Source organism: Lissotriton vulgaris, chromosome 5, assembly GCF_964263255.1.
Source record: "Lissotriton vulgaris chromosome 5, aLisVul1.2, whole genome shotgun sequence".
Taxonomy (NCBI): Eukaryota; Metazoa; Chordata; class Amphibia; order Caudata; family Salamandridae; genus Lissotriton; species Lissotriton vulgaris.
In genome coordinates this window covers 271,543,645-271,564,275 of record NC_141693.1, presented here as the reverse complement: position 1 = coordinate 271,564,275, position 20,631 = coordinate 271,543,645, and the positions used below count along the sequence as shown (strand labels likewise).

General features: G+C 44.8%; 1 protein-coding gene across 4 annotated transcripts in view; it reads right to left on the bottom strand.

The window, feature by feature from the left end:
• Positions 1-20,631, bottom strand: part of CLSTN1 (calsyntenin 1) — a 353,579-nt gene that overhangs the window by 201,346 nt on the left and 131,602 nt on the right. For 2 of the 4 annotated variants that reach the window (XM_086921385.1, XM_086921387.1), the window contains exons 3-4: positions 13,709-13,738; positions 5,698-5,893 (exon numbers count right to left, since the gene is read on the bottom strand). In XM_086921385.1, the coding sequence (XP_086777511.1) occupies positions 5,698-5,893; positions 13,709-13,738 (226 nt within the window). The remainder of the gene's footprint in view (positions 1-5,697; positions 5,894-13,708; positions 13,739-20,631) is intronic. The other 2 variants (XM_086921388.1, XM_086921386.1) reach the window with 1 other exon arrangement.

The following is a 20,631-nucleotide window of genomic DNA, read 5'->3' as shown; positions in this document are numbered from 1 at the left end:
TGTGATTTGAAGCAAAAAGCCCTTAAGAAGCCAGTGTTGGGCGAAACCCGTTGACTGTGGATGCACTGCAATGAAATAAAATATTTATAATCTTCATAAAAACTGCGTGGACGTCCATTTGTCCAGCCAGTTTCAGGACACCCTCTTATATGATGCGCAGCTTTGCAGGGTACATTGTGCTATATTCTAGTTGCACCTTCCAAAGTTTCCTTTTGACTGGGATGAATTGCCTGCGAGTTTCTTGTACCTGCTGAGCAAAGACTGAGCAACGGGACAACTCCATGCCCTCATAGCGCAGGCTTTTCAGTTCTCAGGCCTTTCACAGTGCAGCATCCCGTCTCTATATTTCAGGAGACTAGCAATGATCGGGCGAGGGTTAGCCCCCCAAATGGGCCTGGGCACCAGCGAGCAATGTGCCCACTTCACAACAAACATAACAGAGCCGATCTGTCCAGTAAAACTATCAAGAGTTGCTCTAAGTGCCGCTCCATATTACGGCTATTAGTATATTCCGCTATATCTGTGATCCTCAAGTTGTTGTGTCTTGAGCGGGCTTCACAAGCTTCAGTCTTAGTCTAAAGAGTGTAGAGTAGCCTGTCCATTTTGGTGCGCGCACTTGACTCAGCAGTAATAACATCTGTATCCGACACTATTTTCTCTATGGTGTCTAGACATGCAGTGTGTTGCTCAAGCCTCTCTGCCATTCTGTCCTTGCAAAACGAAAGGGCATTAATTTTGCCATCAATCTTGGAAAGGCTACACTGCATCGCCACCAGTATTTGCTTCAGGTCAGAGTCTACTATGGGGTCATTAGAATCCAAGCCAGATTCAGCAGAACCAGAGTCCATTTCCCTATGTCTATATGTATTACGTGGTTCAAACTGGAGCTTTGTTCAGGATCTATCAGATTAGCCCATCTTGCACACCAGCAGGGCTTTCTATACGGAGTATTAAGGCCAGGGTCCAACAACACCTCTGACGCTTGTGGCACCTGCGGATTATAGTGTCATATGTTCAGGTTTTAGCACACCTGTAGCGGAAGGCGTATATCATATGCAGCTCGCACCTCCAGGTATAAAGTCTAAATCCTTCACCAACAATGATGAGAATACCCCCAGCTTAGCTACAGAAAGGCGCTGTGGCTTACCAGCATCACCCAGTCACAGGCAAACGGTCACCAGTCTATGATCCTGTATGATGATCCCCAAGGTGTTGGCCTCAGGCAGTGCTGGGGAAGGCCAGAGAAATCAATCGCAGAAGCTCCCAGTCCTCTAGGGCTCACACTACCGCTAGGCGGGTTCCGACCTGCCAAAGGCAAATCAATAGCCGCAGCGGCACACAAGGGGGCACTCCCCTGGCCGACCCGACCGGAGAGCCACCCCGCGCCCCAGCCTTAAGTCGACCCCAGCTGCGCATCTGGCTGAAGCCAGGCCAAGCTCGGCAGGACAGTTTGGTGTAATATTTTGCCGTACACGTGGTGCCATGTCTGTAAACCACTCCACGGGCAGGAGCAGGCTGTGGGCGCAGCTCCCCTGGATCACTACCACATTGTCTCTCCCAGCCAGGTCCTCCCGCCAGCTCTCAGGCTGCACTCTCCTCTGCAGGCCGAACAGAAGCTCAGTCCAGCAGCGCTACAGGGATCAGGCTGTAGCTCACACGGTACAGGCCGTTTCTACAAGGCAGGCCAATTGGTCTATCCTTGGCCAACCCCACAGCTCCGCTGCATCAATAAGAGTTCCAGAGGTGCACCAAGGAAATAGTCCCTCGCCCCAAAACTTTACCTACTTAACATTTGGAAAGCCACTGACTGAACCCAACAATCTTGGGTCTCCTTGGGCTTAATGTTAGCAAAGCGTAATATCACCCAGAAAGGGGGGGGAAGGGGACACACTAACACTGGGAGGATGGGTGAAAAACATGGATCAATCCATGGTCGCTGAAAAACAATTATTCAAAAACAGAGGATGCCAGGGAAAATGGGACCATAAGTGGGCGAAGTGGAATGCATACAGGGGCAGGATTTGCATCTCCCCCACGGAGGAACTACAAGGTTGGAAGGTGAGAATGATGCACTAAGTGTAGATCTTTGGATCTATGTACAGATAGTAATTGAAAGGCATGATCCCAACAGACTGTGGAGAAATGTACTTTCACAAAATGTGTTTGTATACACCCTGTTAAAAGTTGCAAAACGATGGGCGCGAGGATCATGAAGGGTAATAGGGTGGGTCGCAGGAGCTCTATGGACCCACGGTCCAAGTTGGAGCCAAGCAAGCTCCGCACCCCCTCCCACTCAGCACCTTTTTTTAAATGCTACAATCTCCAAAGAATCCTGAGCAACTTTAAACCAAACCAAAAAAAGCAAGTTTTGAGTAATATAATTCTAATTTTATGCAAAGTTTAATGTAAAATTGTCATGTTGTTCAGGATGTATATGAGGGAAAATTTCCTAGGGGAGATCAAATGAGATCTCCCTTTTTCTCTTGCTTTTAAGTCTTTTTCCTGTGGATGCATCTTTATCGATCCTTGAAATGCTGAAACTTAGCTGACTGATTTCACAAACTGCAGGGTTGCATGCAAATCCGTCTATGGAGTTATAAGTTATAGGCAAACCAAAACAAGCATTTGCAATGCAATAGGTATCGCATTTACTCGAGTTTAAGCAATTGGCATTGTAAATGACAATGCGTTTTTTTTGATGTTTTATAAACCAAAACCTGAATAAAAGGTATTGTAATTTACAATGCCAAGAGCTCAAGCTCGCGTAAATGTGAGACCTTGTTGCATTGCAAATGCTTGTTATACCTTGTAAAACTGTCTGGGGAAAGATGGTGCGAGTTATTCACATCAGCTGTTTGCAATGAAACAACACAACACAAAGGCAGCGCTAGGAACTATTTACTGCACCCTGGGATATTCCGACATGAAAGGAAGCCTCTGGAAGATGGTGGGCAATGCGCTCGCTAGTGACGGAGACTAAAGAGGTAACTCGCACTTATTTTATCTACAATGCGATGTATTTCTAAACGCTCAGCAGGACAGTTAGGTGTAATTTTTTGCCGTACACGTGGTGCCATGTCAGTAAACACGCTTTGACTACAAGTAACAAGGACCCCCTGAAAATTGGATCAAGCTCTTTGGGTCAGGGTAAATAGACCATTTAAAATAACACACCCAGGCATGCATGTCTGGGTGTGTTATTTTTAATGGTGTAAACACGCTTTGACCTTCGGGCTTGCCTAGAGATTGCATCTCAACACAGCTTGGAGTGGAACCTTAGATAGGACGGTTAAATAAGGAGAGGAATACTAACAGCGGGGACGGATACCTGTGGTTGGAAAAGCCTCCAGTCTCTACGTGCAATACCATTTGTTTACTCGGCATGTGCGATTAGCACTTCAGTAGTCTTCTAACATTCCCTGCAAACATTTCCGTAAGAGGTCGGCATCTCTCCAACATTTCCTGAGGGTTACCAAACAATAACTAAAGTGCGTCATTGTGCACGTTTGACGCGGAAACCGCCCAGCAGAAAACTGTTGCGGGTGACAAGCTGGGTTGTATGAACAAGCATGGCCAGGCATGGGAAAATCATTTTGGTTAACAAAACACATCCAGCAGCAACAATTAATAAACATAGGGAGTGTGCAAGGCATAACAAAGTGCATTGTGCCATAAATCCATAAATAAAATGTTAAAAGCACACTGATTACTCACAGCTGTCACTTAGCCTGACTGCAGAATTAAACAAGCTGTGAGCGTGAACATCCCGAAACCGGACGTTCGGGAGCGTCACGCCTATCGTGGGGCGGGACTTCAGTCTTCTGCGGGAAGCCCGCGCCCACGGAGTGGCTGGCCCAGAAGAGCAGTGGTGACGTGAGCTCCCATGCCTGAGGGAGAGCCCCTTGGAGGCTGCATAAGTCAGGAGTGGCGGCTGAGGCCACCGATGCGGTGAGTGGGGCTTAGTTGTACTGGGGGGGCGGCAGCGTGGCAGGGTGTGTGTGTGTGTGTGTGTGTGCGCGTGCGTGTCTGTGTGCGCTCGTGTGTGTGTGTGTGCAGCCTAAGTAACACGAAGCAAACGCAGGGAGGGGGACGGGGGTGTGGCTGTGTGTGTGTGTGTGCGCGCCGTTACTGCATTCGAGAAGTGCATGAGGCTTGCAAGGGAGACAGGAGATGGGCACAGCGCATAACTGTACGTGTTGAACTCGCGCGTCCACAGATCCGATCTGGCCTGCAGTCTGCGCCCATCTGTCGCCCTTGCAAGCCCTTGAAAGCATAGTCGGCGACTATAGGTCTCGCTGGAGACGGCGCTTCGCGCTGCGTCGCCAGGTGCGAGACCCCAAAAAAAAAAACTTTCAGTAGAAAGTGATTCAAAAGTAACTACACAGTGGTTATCACCATGTGTTTGGAATCTTGCGGGGGGCGGAAAATTCAGCTCTATGACTACAGATAGTAATAACATGGAAAAGAACATGGTATTGAATCAGGATTGAGTCGAACCAGCATCTTGTCAGATCTTTTCACAATATGTCCTTCAGAAAAGAACCTCTGACTAAAGTGAGGCCACTTTAGAAATTCACTAAACTAGGATTACACTTTTATAGAGGAGCCCCATATTTGAGGTTTCTATTTCATTTCCAAACAGGACTAATGTGCTATTTTCAAAATAGTGCGCAACATGAAGGTATTCTCGATAAAATTACTTTTAATGTGAACATATCAGTATTTAAAAATGTGTTCCAGTATTACACACACACAGATATATTGTACCTTTACGAATGTCAGACACAATCCCATGATAGAGAACTTTACTTTCTCTGTGTGTTCATGGGCACATACAACAAGGCAAGTTTACAGACAAGTTCCACTAATATTTTAGGACATATGTATAAAAAATGTTCTAAAAGGAGTCATTTATAAGAAATATTCTGGTGCATTGATTGTGAGAGGGCAACTGAATAAGATTGCCCTTGTAGTAGTGAAAGCTCTTATGAATGCCTCCCTTAGAAACATTGTTAAATATGGCCTATATTACCCTAGCTTTATTGGAATTTAAGGTTGTCCATATTTTCATATGATAATTTTAGGACGTTAGACACAAAACGCAGTAATGCAGTACATTACAGTCGCATGATCGGGAAAAGATTTTCTTTCTGTACAGAAGAGAAACACTCCAGCAGGCTTCTCTTTTAAAGATGGAAGACCCTTAAAGTTTGCTTCTCTTCCCAAGTCACACAACTCAAAGAGTTCTGCTTTCAGTGTATGGACAAACTATTTAATCTAGTTCTCTACGGGGGATTTCCATTACTTGACACAAATACTACATTCTACCAAGAACTTTGGTCACTTAGTTGACATCTGGGATGTTAAATGAGTGACAAGGAATACCAGGAATATGAAAGACAAAGATGCGCACTACAACACAGATAAAAATATCTACAAGAATGATAGTATATGTTTTACCTTAAGCAAGTAAACATCACTGAGAAAGCCACAGTCTAGGAGTATATATTGATGACATGAACATGATATCTTTGCTTATCCTTCTGCAGATCCTCACATCTGCCATCCATCTCTTTCTGCACCCACACCTCCTTTATAGCCTTTGGTTTTGCATCACAATAAAGAATGATAGCAAAATGAATCCCCCATGGTCCCCTATATTGCTGCATCCACTAGAGCCATACACACTGAACTTACTTGTGGGATTTCTTAGCACCAGCACCATCTGGTCCTTTCCCACAATCAAAGGCCTGGAGGGTGAAAGTGTACTCCTTCTGCAGCTCACAGTCCAGCTTCTCTTTTGAACGGATTAGCCCTTCCCCTGTTGTCTTATCCACCACCACGGCATCGAAGGGGACATTCTGTCCATGAATCTTAAATCCACAAATCTCACCTGAAGGTTCAACAAGGAGCATGTTAGATAATGGATAAACAATAGCATTCCATGTTGTCATACAGAACAAAAAGAAAATTAGAGGAAATGGCTGGGAGTTCAGCAGCCAGGGGATTGTGAGGTCCATGGACAAGGCAGGAGTACTGTGATTTAAGAAGGGTTGAGGCCTGGGACTTTAGTAAGAAAGAAAAAGCATACGTTTGCCCTCCAAGCAACTCGCTGCAATTGCATCCAATCATGCAGGAATAAAAAAAGAGAAAAATAATATATATATATGTAGACAGGCATTTCACAGGAGTACTTGAGAAGTGAGGATACGAGATTCTAGGGCGAAAATAGACCTTAACAAAACGCAGCCAAGGAAGAACTAAGCCAAGCTACTAGATATAGCTGGGCCACTCAATGCATTTTGTACCAGAGCAGAAAATTAAAATGCAGTGTTAGGAGTTGACAAAAGCTTAAGTTAAAAGGTTCAGCACCATAATTACAGAAATTCTGTCAAAAAGAGATCCAAAAAGAGATGGGGTGGAAAAGTCTTCCTGTGTAATAGACCTGGCTAAAACTGAGGAACCAAAAAAGAAACCACTGGATGATAACGGTAGAAATAGCAGCTATTCAGACATCCATTTAAACATACGCAAGTGTCTTTTCTTGACTGCTGTTGCAAGATGAACAATGGTGCATCATAGGTATACAAATCTGCAAGATTCATCTACCTACAACAAACCCAAACATGTTGAAGAGCATCAGCAGTACAGAACAGACTTCATTTTTCAGTCACACTGGAAACACACAAAGCATAGACCAGAAGGAGCAGACAGCAGTGCCTCACCAAGTACAAGTGCCATCATTTCCAGAACTTTCATCGCGGTCTACGACACCACAAGTGCTCTTAGACGTGTGCGGCTTACCTGCATCAAACTTTACAATTAAAATCAGTTTGAAAAAAAAGGCAGCAACCAACACCTATCGCCAAATCATAGAGGATATGAGCTGAGAGCAGAAAGGACATTCTGGAAAGCGAGATGGCTATATTCAGGAATGAAAACGTTGTGTACAGCAAGCATGTCCAACATGAGTACAGGGGGGCCAGACCCATGCCAGATTATCAGAATATCCACCAACTATGAAAGAGTTGTATGTAAACTCAAGAGTATGTAAATTTATGTTAAATGACACGCTCAAGAACTGGCATGGACCCAGCTCCACAAAACATATGCGAGACAACCCTTCTGCAAAAGTAGAGCTGAAAACAGAAACATCAGAAAGGATGCAGGTGACTCACATTAGATCTTCTACACTGTATTTGTTGGATATGGCAATTGTTTCCGTTACACATCTGCTATATTGCGTTTTGAGAGGCTTAGAGAAGTTACCCTGCATTGGCAAACAAATCAGGCGTGGATGTTCAAACTACAAGTAAAACCCATTGCACCAATTAATACTTGTTTCTGGCAACGCAATGGGGAGTGAAAACCAATACCGACAGGATAAAAACCATCTTAATTTGGTAACCTTATTTAAATAGCCCGCGAAAGAACAAGCTGACAGAAAGCAAGGAAACAGAACAAAAGTAGATTTTTAATGGCTTAGTAGAAAATGTTACTTACCTTAGGTAACACTCTTTCTGGTGGACACTCTACCCATCTGCAGATTCCTCACCTTTTGAGTTTCCCCAGGCGACAGACTTGATCTCAAAAACAGTGCTCCTGTGTGCTAGTGTGTGGCACTGTATGAATCCGCGCCAATGCTGCTCAGCTCTGGAAGTGACGAGCTGAGCCACATGTAAGAACCATCAATGCGCGCCGACATCAGTTTCTTTAACAAAGTCATTTGCGTCCTCAGACGCAGGGCCCATTAGAGACTTGAACAAACCAATGTTCAGATTCTTAAACTGGGATCTTTTTATAAGGAAGATACAATACCAGAGAACAATGAGATGAGGAATCTGCAGTTACAGTAACCAGTAGAAAGAACATTACTGAAGGTAAATAACGTTCTTCTGATGGCTACCTCTAACCACAGATTGCTCGCCTTGTGTACAGACACCAAAGCAGTAGCTTACAAGGTGGTGGGTCTGATGAAAGGCTCAGACTAAAAAGTACTGCAGTACACAGTGAGCAAAAGGTCCACATTAACGGATCTGTTAAGGCAGTAGCGTTTCACCTACTTGGCCTTCTTTGCCCAGAGAACCTCATAAAGAGCTGATTATCTCCCCGATGTACCTTGGTGCAATAAATGTAAACGTTGAGTGCCTTCATGGTGTCCAAACTATGAAGGCTCTCATTCAAGGGATGAGGTCGGGTAAATAGGCCAAAAGGGCAGACAGGTAAAACCTTAACTGTGTCCACAGCAAAATATTGCTGGGACAAAAAAACAAAGCAAAAACCACCATATCCAACCAGTTAGCCACCAAAGGGTACAATTCCAGGACACAACTTGTCCCAGGGCCCTGCACACCCAGAATTTGGTGAAGTGCACTTGGCTGCCAAAATGACATCTAAGATCTCTGGAGAAATATCTAAGGAGGTTAAACTGTCTCCACACATGGAGGTGCAAGTTGCGCAGGCCCGATGCAGGACCTTTCTCTGCTGCGACAAAAGGACATCCGGGAGTGGCAGCCGGATCAGAGGATAAATGCTCAAGCCCCGACGTTCTGGGTACCACAATGCTCTGGCTCAATTAGGAGCTATTAAAATGACTTGGCGCAGTCATTCTTGATCTTCTTCAGAACTTGAGGCGGGAGAAATAGCAGTAAGTCATACAGGAGTCCCGTGCACCACTCTCAGCGGAATACAAGAGAGAGCCTTCTTATGAACTTCAGTGTGCAGAAGTGGTGACACTGTGCATTCTCAGAGGTGGCAAAGAGATCGAACAAGGGTTCTCCCCATTGTCGGAAGATGCCCTTTGGCACCTCATGGTTTAACTATCATTCTCAATCCACTAAGCACCACCGGCTGAGTTTGTCTGACCTGGCATTTTAAGATCCCACTGGTTGCTGTACCACCAGGGAAATCCCCTGACAACCAAGCTTGATCCAGAGGTGCAGAGATCCAGGACCCCACCCCATCCTCAGTGTTGTAATACCACATGTTGCCACAGTTGTCTATGAGAACCTGCACTTGCCATCCTTCGATTGAGAGCAAGGTGGCCTTCAGGCCAAGGGGATCGCAGCAAATTGATATACAGGTGGGTCTCTGCCAGAGGCCATAGTCCTTTGATCAACACAAACCAGTAGCAACGCATCAGTCACCACTGTCAACTTAATGTGGAGAAGAGAGGGGCCTATCGCTGGTACTACTACAGCAGATTATTTGCAGTCACCTAAATGGAATCTGAAAAGTTCCCTTGGCACTGAGCCCACTGAGAAATCAGATACCAATGTAAACCTCACATGTTTCATTAAGCATGATAGGCAAAGAGAATGCAGAATGATAGGCAAGGAGAATGCAGAAGTCTAGTAGGCTAAGAAAACTCAGAGCTATCCTCACTGAATAGTTTAGAGGCTGAAACATAGGGATCATAGACAATGTCCTGGACTTGTTGGTCCAGGGGAAAGGCTTAAAAGCGCACTGTATCCAGGATGATGTAGCTGAAGGGGAGCCAGTTTGATTTAGAACTCCAATTATGTCAGGTGGTTCACTTTCGTTTGGAGGTGGTCATTGACTAACTCTGGTGAGCCCACCTTCAACAGCCAGTCGTTGAGCTAGGAGAAGTCTGGTAACACAGACTTTCTAAGATGGGCAGCGACCACCGCCTTCACTAACAAGCATGGGGCACTTCTAAGGCAAAAAGGGAGCACAGCAAATGAACTCGTGGCCCACCTTGACCTGAAAGTAGCATCCATGGGTCTGCAGGACAGGGATATGAAAATAAGCATCCTGCAGGTCCGGTGCCACCATCCAGTCTAGTAATTCAGGGCAAAGAGAACCCGGGCCTGGGTGAGCATTTTGAATGTGTCCTAGTGCAGAAAAGCACTGAAAGGGTGTAGAGTCATGGTAGGACGGATGTCTACGTTCTTATTCGGCACTTTGAAGTAGTGGGGTTAGCACAGAGTTCCTACTTCCCAGGCCGGCAGCTTATCTTTGGCCAAGAGTCTGCACTTTCTGGCAAATAACATATGGTCCTCCAAGGAGTGGTCCGAAGTAGGTGGCAGGTGTGATGGGTGAAAAAAGAATGGCAGGGCGTAGCCCATTGGACAATCTGCAGGTCCAAGTTTAGTGGGCATTTAGTGGCTGATCCTGCTTCCTACAGAATGCCTGCAGGCCACTAAGGGTTTTGAGGTTATGGTCACTATAGCAGGAGATTGGGATGAATGCTGCCCCTGATGGCCAGGTCGTTGTCTGCTGGGCCCACAGCCCGACCTCGGAAGGCCTGGAACCCTTCTTGTATCTTAGGTGGAGCTAGATGCTGGTGATACACCAAACCCAAGCATTTCACCAAAAGAGAGAAATTGTTAGGGGGGGGTATTGCCAGACTAGAGCTATAAGGCCCAAGGAGAGTCCCGTGGCTTGGATCTTCCTAAAACGCTCTAGGGCCAAATCTGCCTAAAGGTGGGAGCCATCAAAAGGCATGCCCATTAAAGATGCCTTGAAATCTGTCGAGAAGTGCACCCTATCCATGCATAGAGTTTGAGCACTATGCTGCTTCCTATGCCTCTACCAGAGCAATCCATGCTATCCAGAACGGACAAGATAATGAATTTGTAATTCGCCCAACCATCTTGACTGGTTTTGGCTAAGGAAGTCCACAGAGCAACCAAGCTTGCGTTAACGGAGTTCAAGGAAAAGCTGGCAATAGAGACCATACGCTAACAAATGTATCCACATGGTCTGACTGGACGATGGACTAGGGGGGTGGGGGGGAATAGCACGGTTTAGCCCAAGTGCTCAACAGTAGGTCAGTGAGGGCTTCATTGACTGGCGTACAGGCATCCAGTAGGTCCATGCACCAGTTGTCGTCATCACTTGAAACAAACACTTCCCCATGCCCCCCTACAGTCATCTCCTTATGGTTGGCTCTTGTCAGAGTCCAAGCCAAAAGGTTGGTGTAATGTCTGTGCGTGACTGTGGAATAGTGTCTGAGTCTTGTGGGTTCAGTATAGGCTGCAGAACATCAAGATATGGGAGTTGCATCACTCGAGACAGACTGGTCAGAGTCAGACACCATGATCGGTTGCATCAGTACGGAACCTGAAGGAGGTTCAATGGGCAAATCACTGGTGGTAACCCAACTGGAGGTCCCTGCAGATCCTTGGAGCCGGAAGGTGCACCAGAGGGAGCCAGAACGTGGCAAAGATGAGCAACATGGCCTCTTGAAAGGCTTTGACGTCGCTGATGGACCGGGTAACATGGGGTGCACTGGGACCAAGGGTGAAATCTACTCCTCTGTGGAACTGGAGCAATACTTGGAGGCACGGCGACGACCTTGTGTCTTCTCTGGAGAACAAGGCTGGCAGGAAACACAAGAGTCCTGCTTGGACTTCCTATTTTTTGTCTTGGACTTATTCCACTACTTCGCCTGCGAGTAAGATCTGCTTCAGGAAAGACTTAAAGTGCAGGTCTTTCCAGTGCTTTGCCATGTTGTTCTAGAGTATTTTTTTGGTTCTCAGATGGAGTTTGGATTCATCTAGGCGCAGTCCTCCCAGGCCTTAGAGTTGTATGTTGAACCCAAGCAGCAGAGAAACCCCTTGTGGAGATGTGTCAGACATATGCTTGCGACAGGGCTATAAGGTTTAAATACTGTTGTTTTTAGAAGACGTCATGTCTCTTGCACACTTGAAAATCTGGAGAAAATCTCTTCAGAGAGAAGAAAGGATCAGAGCTCTAGACCCTTGTCTGAAGGTGCAGAAATGAAGGAACGGCCCTTAGGTGGTGCTTGTATGCAGCTCTGTGCATTACTCCTGGCATAGAGGCGAATTTGCACGGCGCTGTGCACTGGGGCACAGGAGCACTACTTTTGAGTTTTCCGGACCCAGTCTTTCGCCTGGAGAAACTGATAATGTCAGGAATCTGCAGATAGAAGTATCCATCAGAAAAACAAGGATCATTAGAAAAAAAAGAGAAAACTACGAAAGCCTGCAAAGCACATCTGAAATACTGCCATGACTCAAATCAGCAGCTTCTTTGTTTCAAAAACTCTTCACAGGGGAGTTACTGGGAAATTATCCAAACCAGGACACAATGAGAACAGGTGCACCGGCCGTCATCTGCAAGATTTATACAGAGAAATAAAATTGAGATTTTTATTTTTAAAGAGGCAGTAGTGACCTAGATAAAACCAGCACCTCTTCAACCTATACCATTATAGTTAAATGTTATGCAAAAGCCTAGTCACTGAAACAATGCACCACTACTTGCATAAAAATAAAACCAGCAGAGTACAACCTTTAAGAATTTTCAAAGCTTATAAAGGAGAAATACTTGAAAGAGAAGATTCCCACGAGTTATATGAATTTCCAGACATGGTGGAAAGGCTATATAGACCAATTCCGCAGGCAATAATGAAGGTAAAGTAAAGACCAACAAAGCTCTAAGGTGATATGATCACAGTAATCAAATAAGAAAAGCATGACCGATTACTCACATTGAGAAGAGATCCTTGCTGCAAGAGACACACTCAAGACTCTGAGAATAACCTCTGAAGCTACTACTGTTTTAACAGTGACTGAAATTTTAGGCAGTGAAACGCTTAAAGGGGAAGAGTACTAAAATTGACCAAAGCAGTGACTGTGCTAGGACATGGAGGCTGCCAACAGCCCACTGCCACCCAAAAGTCTAGTGGGATTCCTGTGGTCTTTAAGGGGAGAACCCTTCTTCTAATAGAACATGTATATAGCATTATCTTATATTCGCCAAAAGAGAATCTAGCCCATCACAGAAATTGCTGACCCAGGACCACTCTCAAGCCGGATAGGCGAGGCAAAGATGCCAGGCCTCCTGTCTCACAGTACTTATGCCCTAGAAAACACCCATTTCCATTGATAAACATAGCCACTCTATGTAAGCCTCTGGCTCCAGCTTCAGGGGACAGATGGGGGGGAATTTTCTCCGACATGCCCCCTGTAGTTCTGCCTCTTCCCCAAGGTTTCATTTCAAGCACAAGACTAAAATAAGGAGGGATTTACCCCGGCTTTTGGAGCACTAAGAACTGCACTTTTTGGCTGCAGGAAGGAGCAAAGACTTCCCACTCTGGGGCTTCATTTTTCCACTCATTGAGAGACAGTTGGTTTCAAGAAATAGCAATGCCTCCTTTCCTCACACTCATTCTAGTATCTGTCATGTTCTGCATGAGATCCCAACACTCGCATGCGCGCCCTGGTGTAGATATGGACAGGTTCCACAGCTATGTAAACAGGGCACTGTTAAACTAATTGCCAAAATTACTTACAAACTTATTATCTACTGGAGGATTTTATTAAATTTAGAGTCTTGGAAAGAAGACAGGAAGGAAGGACAGCCCATCTGATGAAAGCCAAATGAGGTAAACCCTTTGTAGGGTTGCAGTGAAACATTTCAAATATCATCAAACCATACACACTGAACTCGCAACATGCATCTCACATTTTCGTTTTCCACTGAAGCGTGGAGAAAGAAACCACTCAAATGGATGTCTGAGGACCAGTATTTCTAACCAAGGGGTTTGGTCACATAACAATTTCCATCAAGGTCAACTTGAAAATATAAAGAAATTGGGAGCATAAAATGGGGTGAGAGCATGACAGGAACTTCTGTTTGAGTGCTGATTCCCCATTTCATAAACAAAGTTAGTGGGTTAATAATAGTTGAAAAAGGGATAGAAAAAGCCCTTCATCACCTTCTTTGGTGACAGTCACCTCAAAACTCTCTAAAGGGGGAAAAAAGATAAACCCAAGTCAGTCATACAGGACAGATCAAAGAGCAGCACAAACAGGAGGAAATATTAAAAATAGCTTTGGATACATTGCTTCCAGTCTGTTGCAGGAGGCCATGGTACCTAAACACAATAGGCACTGCCCAGTCACAGACTTACTTACCAACAGTGCCACAAGGCAGCCTCTTTCCAGTTGGATGCATGAAAAGTTTATGTTGTCATGTATTTGCTTGCGGTGTCCAAGTTGAGACATGCAATTGTAAAGTTTGCATCAACAGTGCTAATGAATTTATAATCTGTTCCGGAATAATGCATGGATATAGGGCACTAACTGCCCATGTTAAGAAGAGCTGCTGCTTTGGAAAGTGTGGCAGTACAAATTGGGATAACACTGAAGATTTTCACATTATCGCACAGGATCAATCTGCGGTTTCTATTATTTGGGTTTACATTATTTTATTTTTCTCTTTGCTGTATCAGTACATTTGTTTTCACCGAGATATGGGGAAGTTATACTTCTTATAGCTATAGTTTTCTATGTACTGCTTTTTTGCTCTTGTTGAAAACTATTAAAACAAATAATTTAAAAAAACTGAAGATTTCCATTAAGAGCCGCATGGAGGTGAAGAATAAAAACGTACTTACCTTCTGGTAATAATCTTTCAGTTGGACACTGAACCTGCAGATTCATCACTTTTTGAAAATCTCAAGGAGCCAGCCTGGGTCTAGACACTTTTGTTAGCTCTCCTCAGCCAGTAAGTGGCACCAGCTCCATGCTGGGACCAGAAAATACACAGATGCGACATCACCGCGGCCACCCTAACAAACTGACATCAGTTCCTGTCCATTTTTTCAATGCCATTGGAGGCCGAGACCAGAATAAAAATCAGATTAATCATTAGATGTGCACACACCACCTTCAATACTCAACGATTCTCACCAACGTAATGACCACAGGAAATCCAGTTTTAAACATTGGTAAACTGAACAAGTGTGAAGGGATTCAAATGGAGCCCCATCAAAAACATCAAACACGGTCCAGATTCCACTGGGGCATCACAAAGGGTGTAGGAGGGGAAACATGGGCGAGAACCTTAAAAAATCTGATCGCAATTAGAAATATGAGCAAGGAAGGCTAATCTGGAAGGTAGATTAATACTGAACGGGCTGCAATGTAGATTTTTACTGTGCCCCTAGCACAACCCTGTTGGACCAACCCCAGGGGGAAACAAAAACCTTCCGACAGAATAAGTTTTAGCTGATTCAAGGTATCCTCCACACACCATGTGACAAATTTATTCCACATTCCTAAGTAAACAGATTTAGCGGAAGGGTGACAAGCTGACAATATGATGTTGACCATATCTAGAGACAGTTGAGAGGTGCCCGGGGACACAGCACAATCTCGAGGCATGACAGGGGAGGCTCTGGAAGTTGGGATGCAGAACCATCCCCCCAGAATGGGAAAGAAAGTCCCACTCAGACAGGTGGATAAAGCAGGAGACACAAGATGAGTTTCAGGAGGTCTGCAAAGGGCACCATCCTTGGATAATCCGACACAATCCGAATGACTCCAGCCCAGTCCTGAAGAAGCCCCCTCAAGTCAAAGAATCAGGGTATGAAAAGAAACATAGGGTACTTGAAAACTCGATCTTATCCACAAAGAGTTCCCCACGACCATGCAACATATACTGTAGGCCACAGAACTCTGGGTAGTGAGCATTCTCATGAGTGACTAAGAGGTACAAATGGCTGGTGCCCTAGTGGATAAATATGTCCTGAACGATCTCCCGGTGGAGACATGACTCTTGGTTGGCAAGAACACGCTGGCTCAGGCTATTGGTTCTGTTGTTCAGAAAGTCTGGAAGATGGTTGGCAAACCTTCATCTTCCATTCACAGGGCTTCCTGATAGAAAAAATGAGCACCCAATGCCTCTCTGCTTGTTGACAAACCACATCACGTTGTGTTTTCAGTTACAATTTGGAAAGACTGACACAAGGGCAGACAGAAAGGTCTTGCAAACCAGATGAGTTGCCCACAGTTTCATCAGATTGATGTCAAAGACTTGCTCCTCTGGAAAACAAAGGTCTCTGATCTCCAGTTCCTCCATGTGCACACCCTACTCATGCGTGGATGAGTCCAGCACTATTGCGATCACTGCCGGAGGAGTGTAAAAGGACATCCCTTGTGGAATTTGCTCCTCCGTTGTCCATTAGCACAGGTCCGTAGCAGTCTCCCAAGAGATTTTATAGTGTCCGACAGGTCACCCCTGTGTTGGAACTACTGCCAACTAAGGAACCATATGACAGCCATCATGCACCAGCAGGAATACGTGACCAGCAGTATGCAAGAAGCCAGTAGAACTAGCAGGCAAAAAAACTATCAAGACTGGAACTTGAGCTGCCTCCTGAAACATAGAAATTCCATCCCAAAAGCTTGGAGGAGGGAAGGTTCCCCAGAAGGTTGTGTACAGTGCTGCCCAACGAATAGGAGGCGCTAAGAGTGCTCTACCGGAGACTGAGGTACATTGATGGAAAACCCCAAGTCGACCAAGGATGCAGTTGCCTGCAGATGGTCCGTTGTGAGTTTCAGTGAGCACGCTTTACGCAGCCAATTGTCAAGATAGGAAAGATTCTAGAATTTCGCAAATGTGCCGCAAGCATCACTTTCACCTTGAACACCCAGGGGAAAATATTAGCCCAAAAGTGATTACCGCAAACTACCAGTATCTGGATCCTACCAAGAACTGTAGGTACCTCCTGTGAGACCAAAATATCAGTAGGGGGAAAATTCACTCTGCGAGTTGAGGAACACCATCCAGTCTTAACACTTCTAGTGCCAAAAGTATCTGAGCCAGGGACAGGATTTTGGACGTTCCATATGCTGGTAAACGTACAACAGCCCGAGGTCCAGCATCATACACAGATAGCCATCCTTCTTGGGGACCAGGAATTAACGCAAGGGATCGTGAGATTGAAGGGACTGAGGAGAAGGAATTCATGTAGGGACTTGTTGGAAAGTTAGTAGGATAGCCTCATTCCACAATTTTCAAGATCCGCCTAGTCTGAAGTTGTAGTGCTCCAGGCCTGCAGAAACGACACACCCTCCGCCTAACCGGCCGCACATGCGCTTTTAAAGGGGAAGCTAAAAAAGCTTTCCAGGTGGCGAGGAAGAGGACAAGGATGAGCAGAGGGGCTGCTGGGCTTGACAATCCTTTCCATTTCCGCGGCTTCTACATTGTCACAAAAGTTGATTTGGCTGCTGTATCAGATTAATTGGCTTCCACTGACAAAAGACGAACTCCTTCATGGAGAAGCCATGACATTAAATGTACTTTTTAGAGTCCCAGGCTGGGCAGCGAAGACCAAAAAACTCCTCACCTTGAACCTCTCCAAGGTAGAATAATACTGGTCTCCTAACAGGCATGTCCCTTCTAAGGGCATATACATTAGCAACATCAGAAGAGAAACTCGTCCGGGTAAGCATGCAAGAATTCTTATGGTCAAGAACCCCTGGCTCTGGTTACAGAATCAATGGTATTCAGACTTGATCTTATGATCTGCGTGGAAACAGCCTGTCAGCCTTTCATCCCTTCTCCAAAGTGGTCTTAAAAGTGTTCTGGAAGGCTTCACACCCCCACGGCTGCCATGTCCCGTAGTGTGTGGGGATATCTGGCAAGCAGACAAGTAGCATTCATCCACTCTAGAGCTAAACTATCTGCTAAGAATACAATACTTGCAGTCATAAAAGCACTTTGTATTTGCTTTGTGCATAATGAAGCCTGCACCACCCAAGGGTGGAGAGAGAAAGTCCGGCCGACCCTCTACCCTGTGAATACCAAACATCCACGTGGTCTAGACATTAGCCTAAGCCAAACAAGAAGTTTTTCTTAGGGGAGTAACAATAACTAAATTCCTCACTTCATAATATCTGGAAAATATATGTATTTTATTATAATAGAATTATTATTATTTTTTAATACAAGTTTTCTTCTCAGACAATCGTTCACGCAGGGTGGTGGTCCATGGGGACATGATACTCAACTTAATCACAGAAGTCCACTGCTGCGATGAAAAACAGTAAAAGATCATATAAATTTTGAAACTCGGAAATCTATCGCAATAAGATATGTTGCTCATTGTTTGGTGCTGAAGATGCAGAAGAATCTGGGAAACACTTTGATTGTGGCTGCAATTATAATTCCATAGCCTATAATAGAGCAAAATAATTCTAATAAAGCACACTAAATAAGATGCCAACAAAATGAAGCAGAAATGTTGTCCTTAAGAAAAAAAAGCAAAGCCGTGGCTTCAGTGATAAAGCTCAACTATAACCAACTGAAAATTTAGCAAGCAGAATGGTGAACGGATAATTGATTACTGAACCTTTCTTTACTGATGTATTGCATGAGAACACCAATAAAGGCAATAAAAGATCCATTTTTGTTTTAGAAGTGAATAATTACAGTGTCGATCTATGATCACGGTCACGCTATGTGAAATTAATATGTGAGCAATGATGATTTTATAGGGTCAAGCAGTGCCACATTAAAAGGCAGCACAGGTTCTGACGTCAATGAAGTGGGCCGAGAGACCACCATCAAAATGTTTTATCGCAGGCCATGTCTAGCGACACAACATGGAGGACAAAGCTTCTAGAGTGAAGTCGCTGCCTGTTCAGAAAAGAATTATAGAAGGGGCCAACAGAATCATATAGCCCACCCCACTCTCCTCCACCAGACTGCATACATTCGTTTGAAAGCAAAAAAAAAAGAGTGGGGAGGTAGCAACCAAGCGAGAAACAGACTGCTGAGAATGTAGCCACCAAGAACTCAAAATTGGCTGCACCCACACAAGTCTTCGAGGTGCATGACCCAAAGAAGGTGTTGGGAGCCCAGAGGGCAGAAACCAGACGTTCAGGCTGTACCGGACGCCTGACAAAATCGCAAGCTGTAGAGTGGAGCAAACAGAAGAATAAGAGGCCCCAACGTTGCAAGGCCTAGAGGAGGGAAATGACTTACAACGTGCAAGATCCATTGGGCCCCCATTGAACACTATCTAAGGGACATCCACTGCACTTTTCTTTTCTCTAATTCCAAATGCAACAATCAAGGGACTTTCAGGCAAGATGGGCGCTTCCCTGGTGTTGAGAATATGGCTTACACACATGAACTTCCCATAGGGGCCTCCTCAGCAGTTTTACAATTGCAATCCTACCCTAACACTCAAAAAGAATTCCCTAACCTACCCCCCCCCTCCCAAAACAATCTGCAAGCAAAGAGGAAACTTTCATTGACGGGGGAGGGAGCACCGTAATTAGCCCAGGCAGGTTGCTTCTCTGGACGAGAAGGGGGAGGGAGTTTGAGAGCACCCTATAATGTTAAATTCTTGATCCCGAAACTATCAGTACGCAAATAACCTTCCATATACTAATAAAAGACTCAAAGGAGGCAATTCGTTTTCTGACAGCAAGCAGTGACCTGAGACCAGGGTAATGCATCACAGTTACTAAGTAGCGAGGTGAAACTCCTGATGAATAATAGTACTAACATTCATCTGAATGGCCAACAAACCTCCAAAAGCTCAAAACAAAGAAAAATACCTTTTGTGGTACCGCACAGACAAGCATGGAAGAAACCTGCCGTGGGTACCCGAGGAGAATGACAACAACGTCTACAAGGACAACTCTATACTTCCAAAGAGTGGCTTGAAGTCATAGTTACAAGAACCTGTGAGGCTGGAGTTACAAACCGTAAGGGAAAGCATTAATGAGAGTATACTGTTCATCAAAAAGGTATAGACCAAATTGGCACAAGAGTTGTCGAACTGGAGACTGACATACACGACAGCTCCCCAAGGACGCACAGAACTCGCAGTTCGACTTCAAACACTGATGACAGGTAGATAACCTCAAACCAAAATGTGACGATGTAGAGAATAAGGCTCAAAGACAATATTAGAAGCAGATATCTAGCTGAGGAAGCAGATATCAAAGCCATCATTGTCTATGTCTGTTCCATATTTGGACAAATATTCAAATGAACAAAGAAGAGAATATCAGCACTGACAGCCACTGAGTGGGTCGAAAGACTACTGCTGCTGCAACCAAACCAAGGGACATAGTGGTGAAACTTTCCACATTCCACCAAAAGCGACAATTCTCAGAGAGGTATGTAAATCTTTGTTGGATCAACACAATGGATGGGGAGGAATCAAACGTTGGGGCCATCCTTGACCATGACTGGCATCAAACACCATGCTTGCTGTGCGTAAGATCCATAAAGAAAGTTGGCCTTATGCTCCTTAATGGCAGTGGAGTGCATGTGACTGTATTGCTCACACAACTTCGATATGTACTTCGGCCCAAAGCACAACATGCACCTTGTGAGGGTCCAATAAGGACATATGTCCTCTACAGGTCACATAGGGTTTGATTCTGATTTCTTTAAGGGGTCACATCCCTAAGCACTTTACAAAAGAAAGTTTATCTGTTCGAAATGTTACCAAGAAAAAAAATTAAATCACAGACAGCAGCTCCAAATCTTCATCAAAGAGCACAGAAAAAAATGGAACTGACGTCAGTGTGCGAGGGTACTACTAAATGGTTTCAGTGACATCACACATGTACCACTTACAGCGCTTCTACAGATGGTACCGAGCCACCTACCGGCGCATGAATACTAAGAAGCTTCCTAAGTGAGTCTGGAGACAGAAGTATCAATCATCAATATGTTTTATTAAGAAAGGAACTGTAGTTGCCTTTGGTCATACTTTAATGCAATAGTTGTTTCCTTAACTCTACTCGATGGCTGTAAGTTGCCATGTCTCTGTAAAATACTGAAGAATACTATGTTAGTAACGGGATCTGGCTGTTACCAAACTTCTTA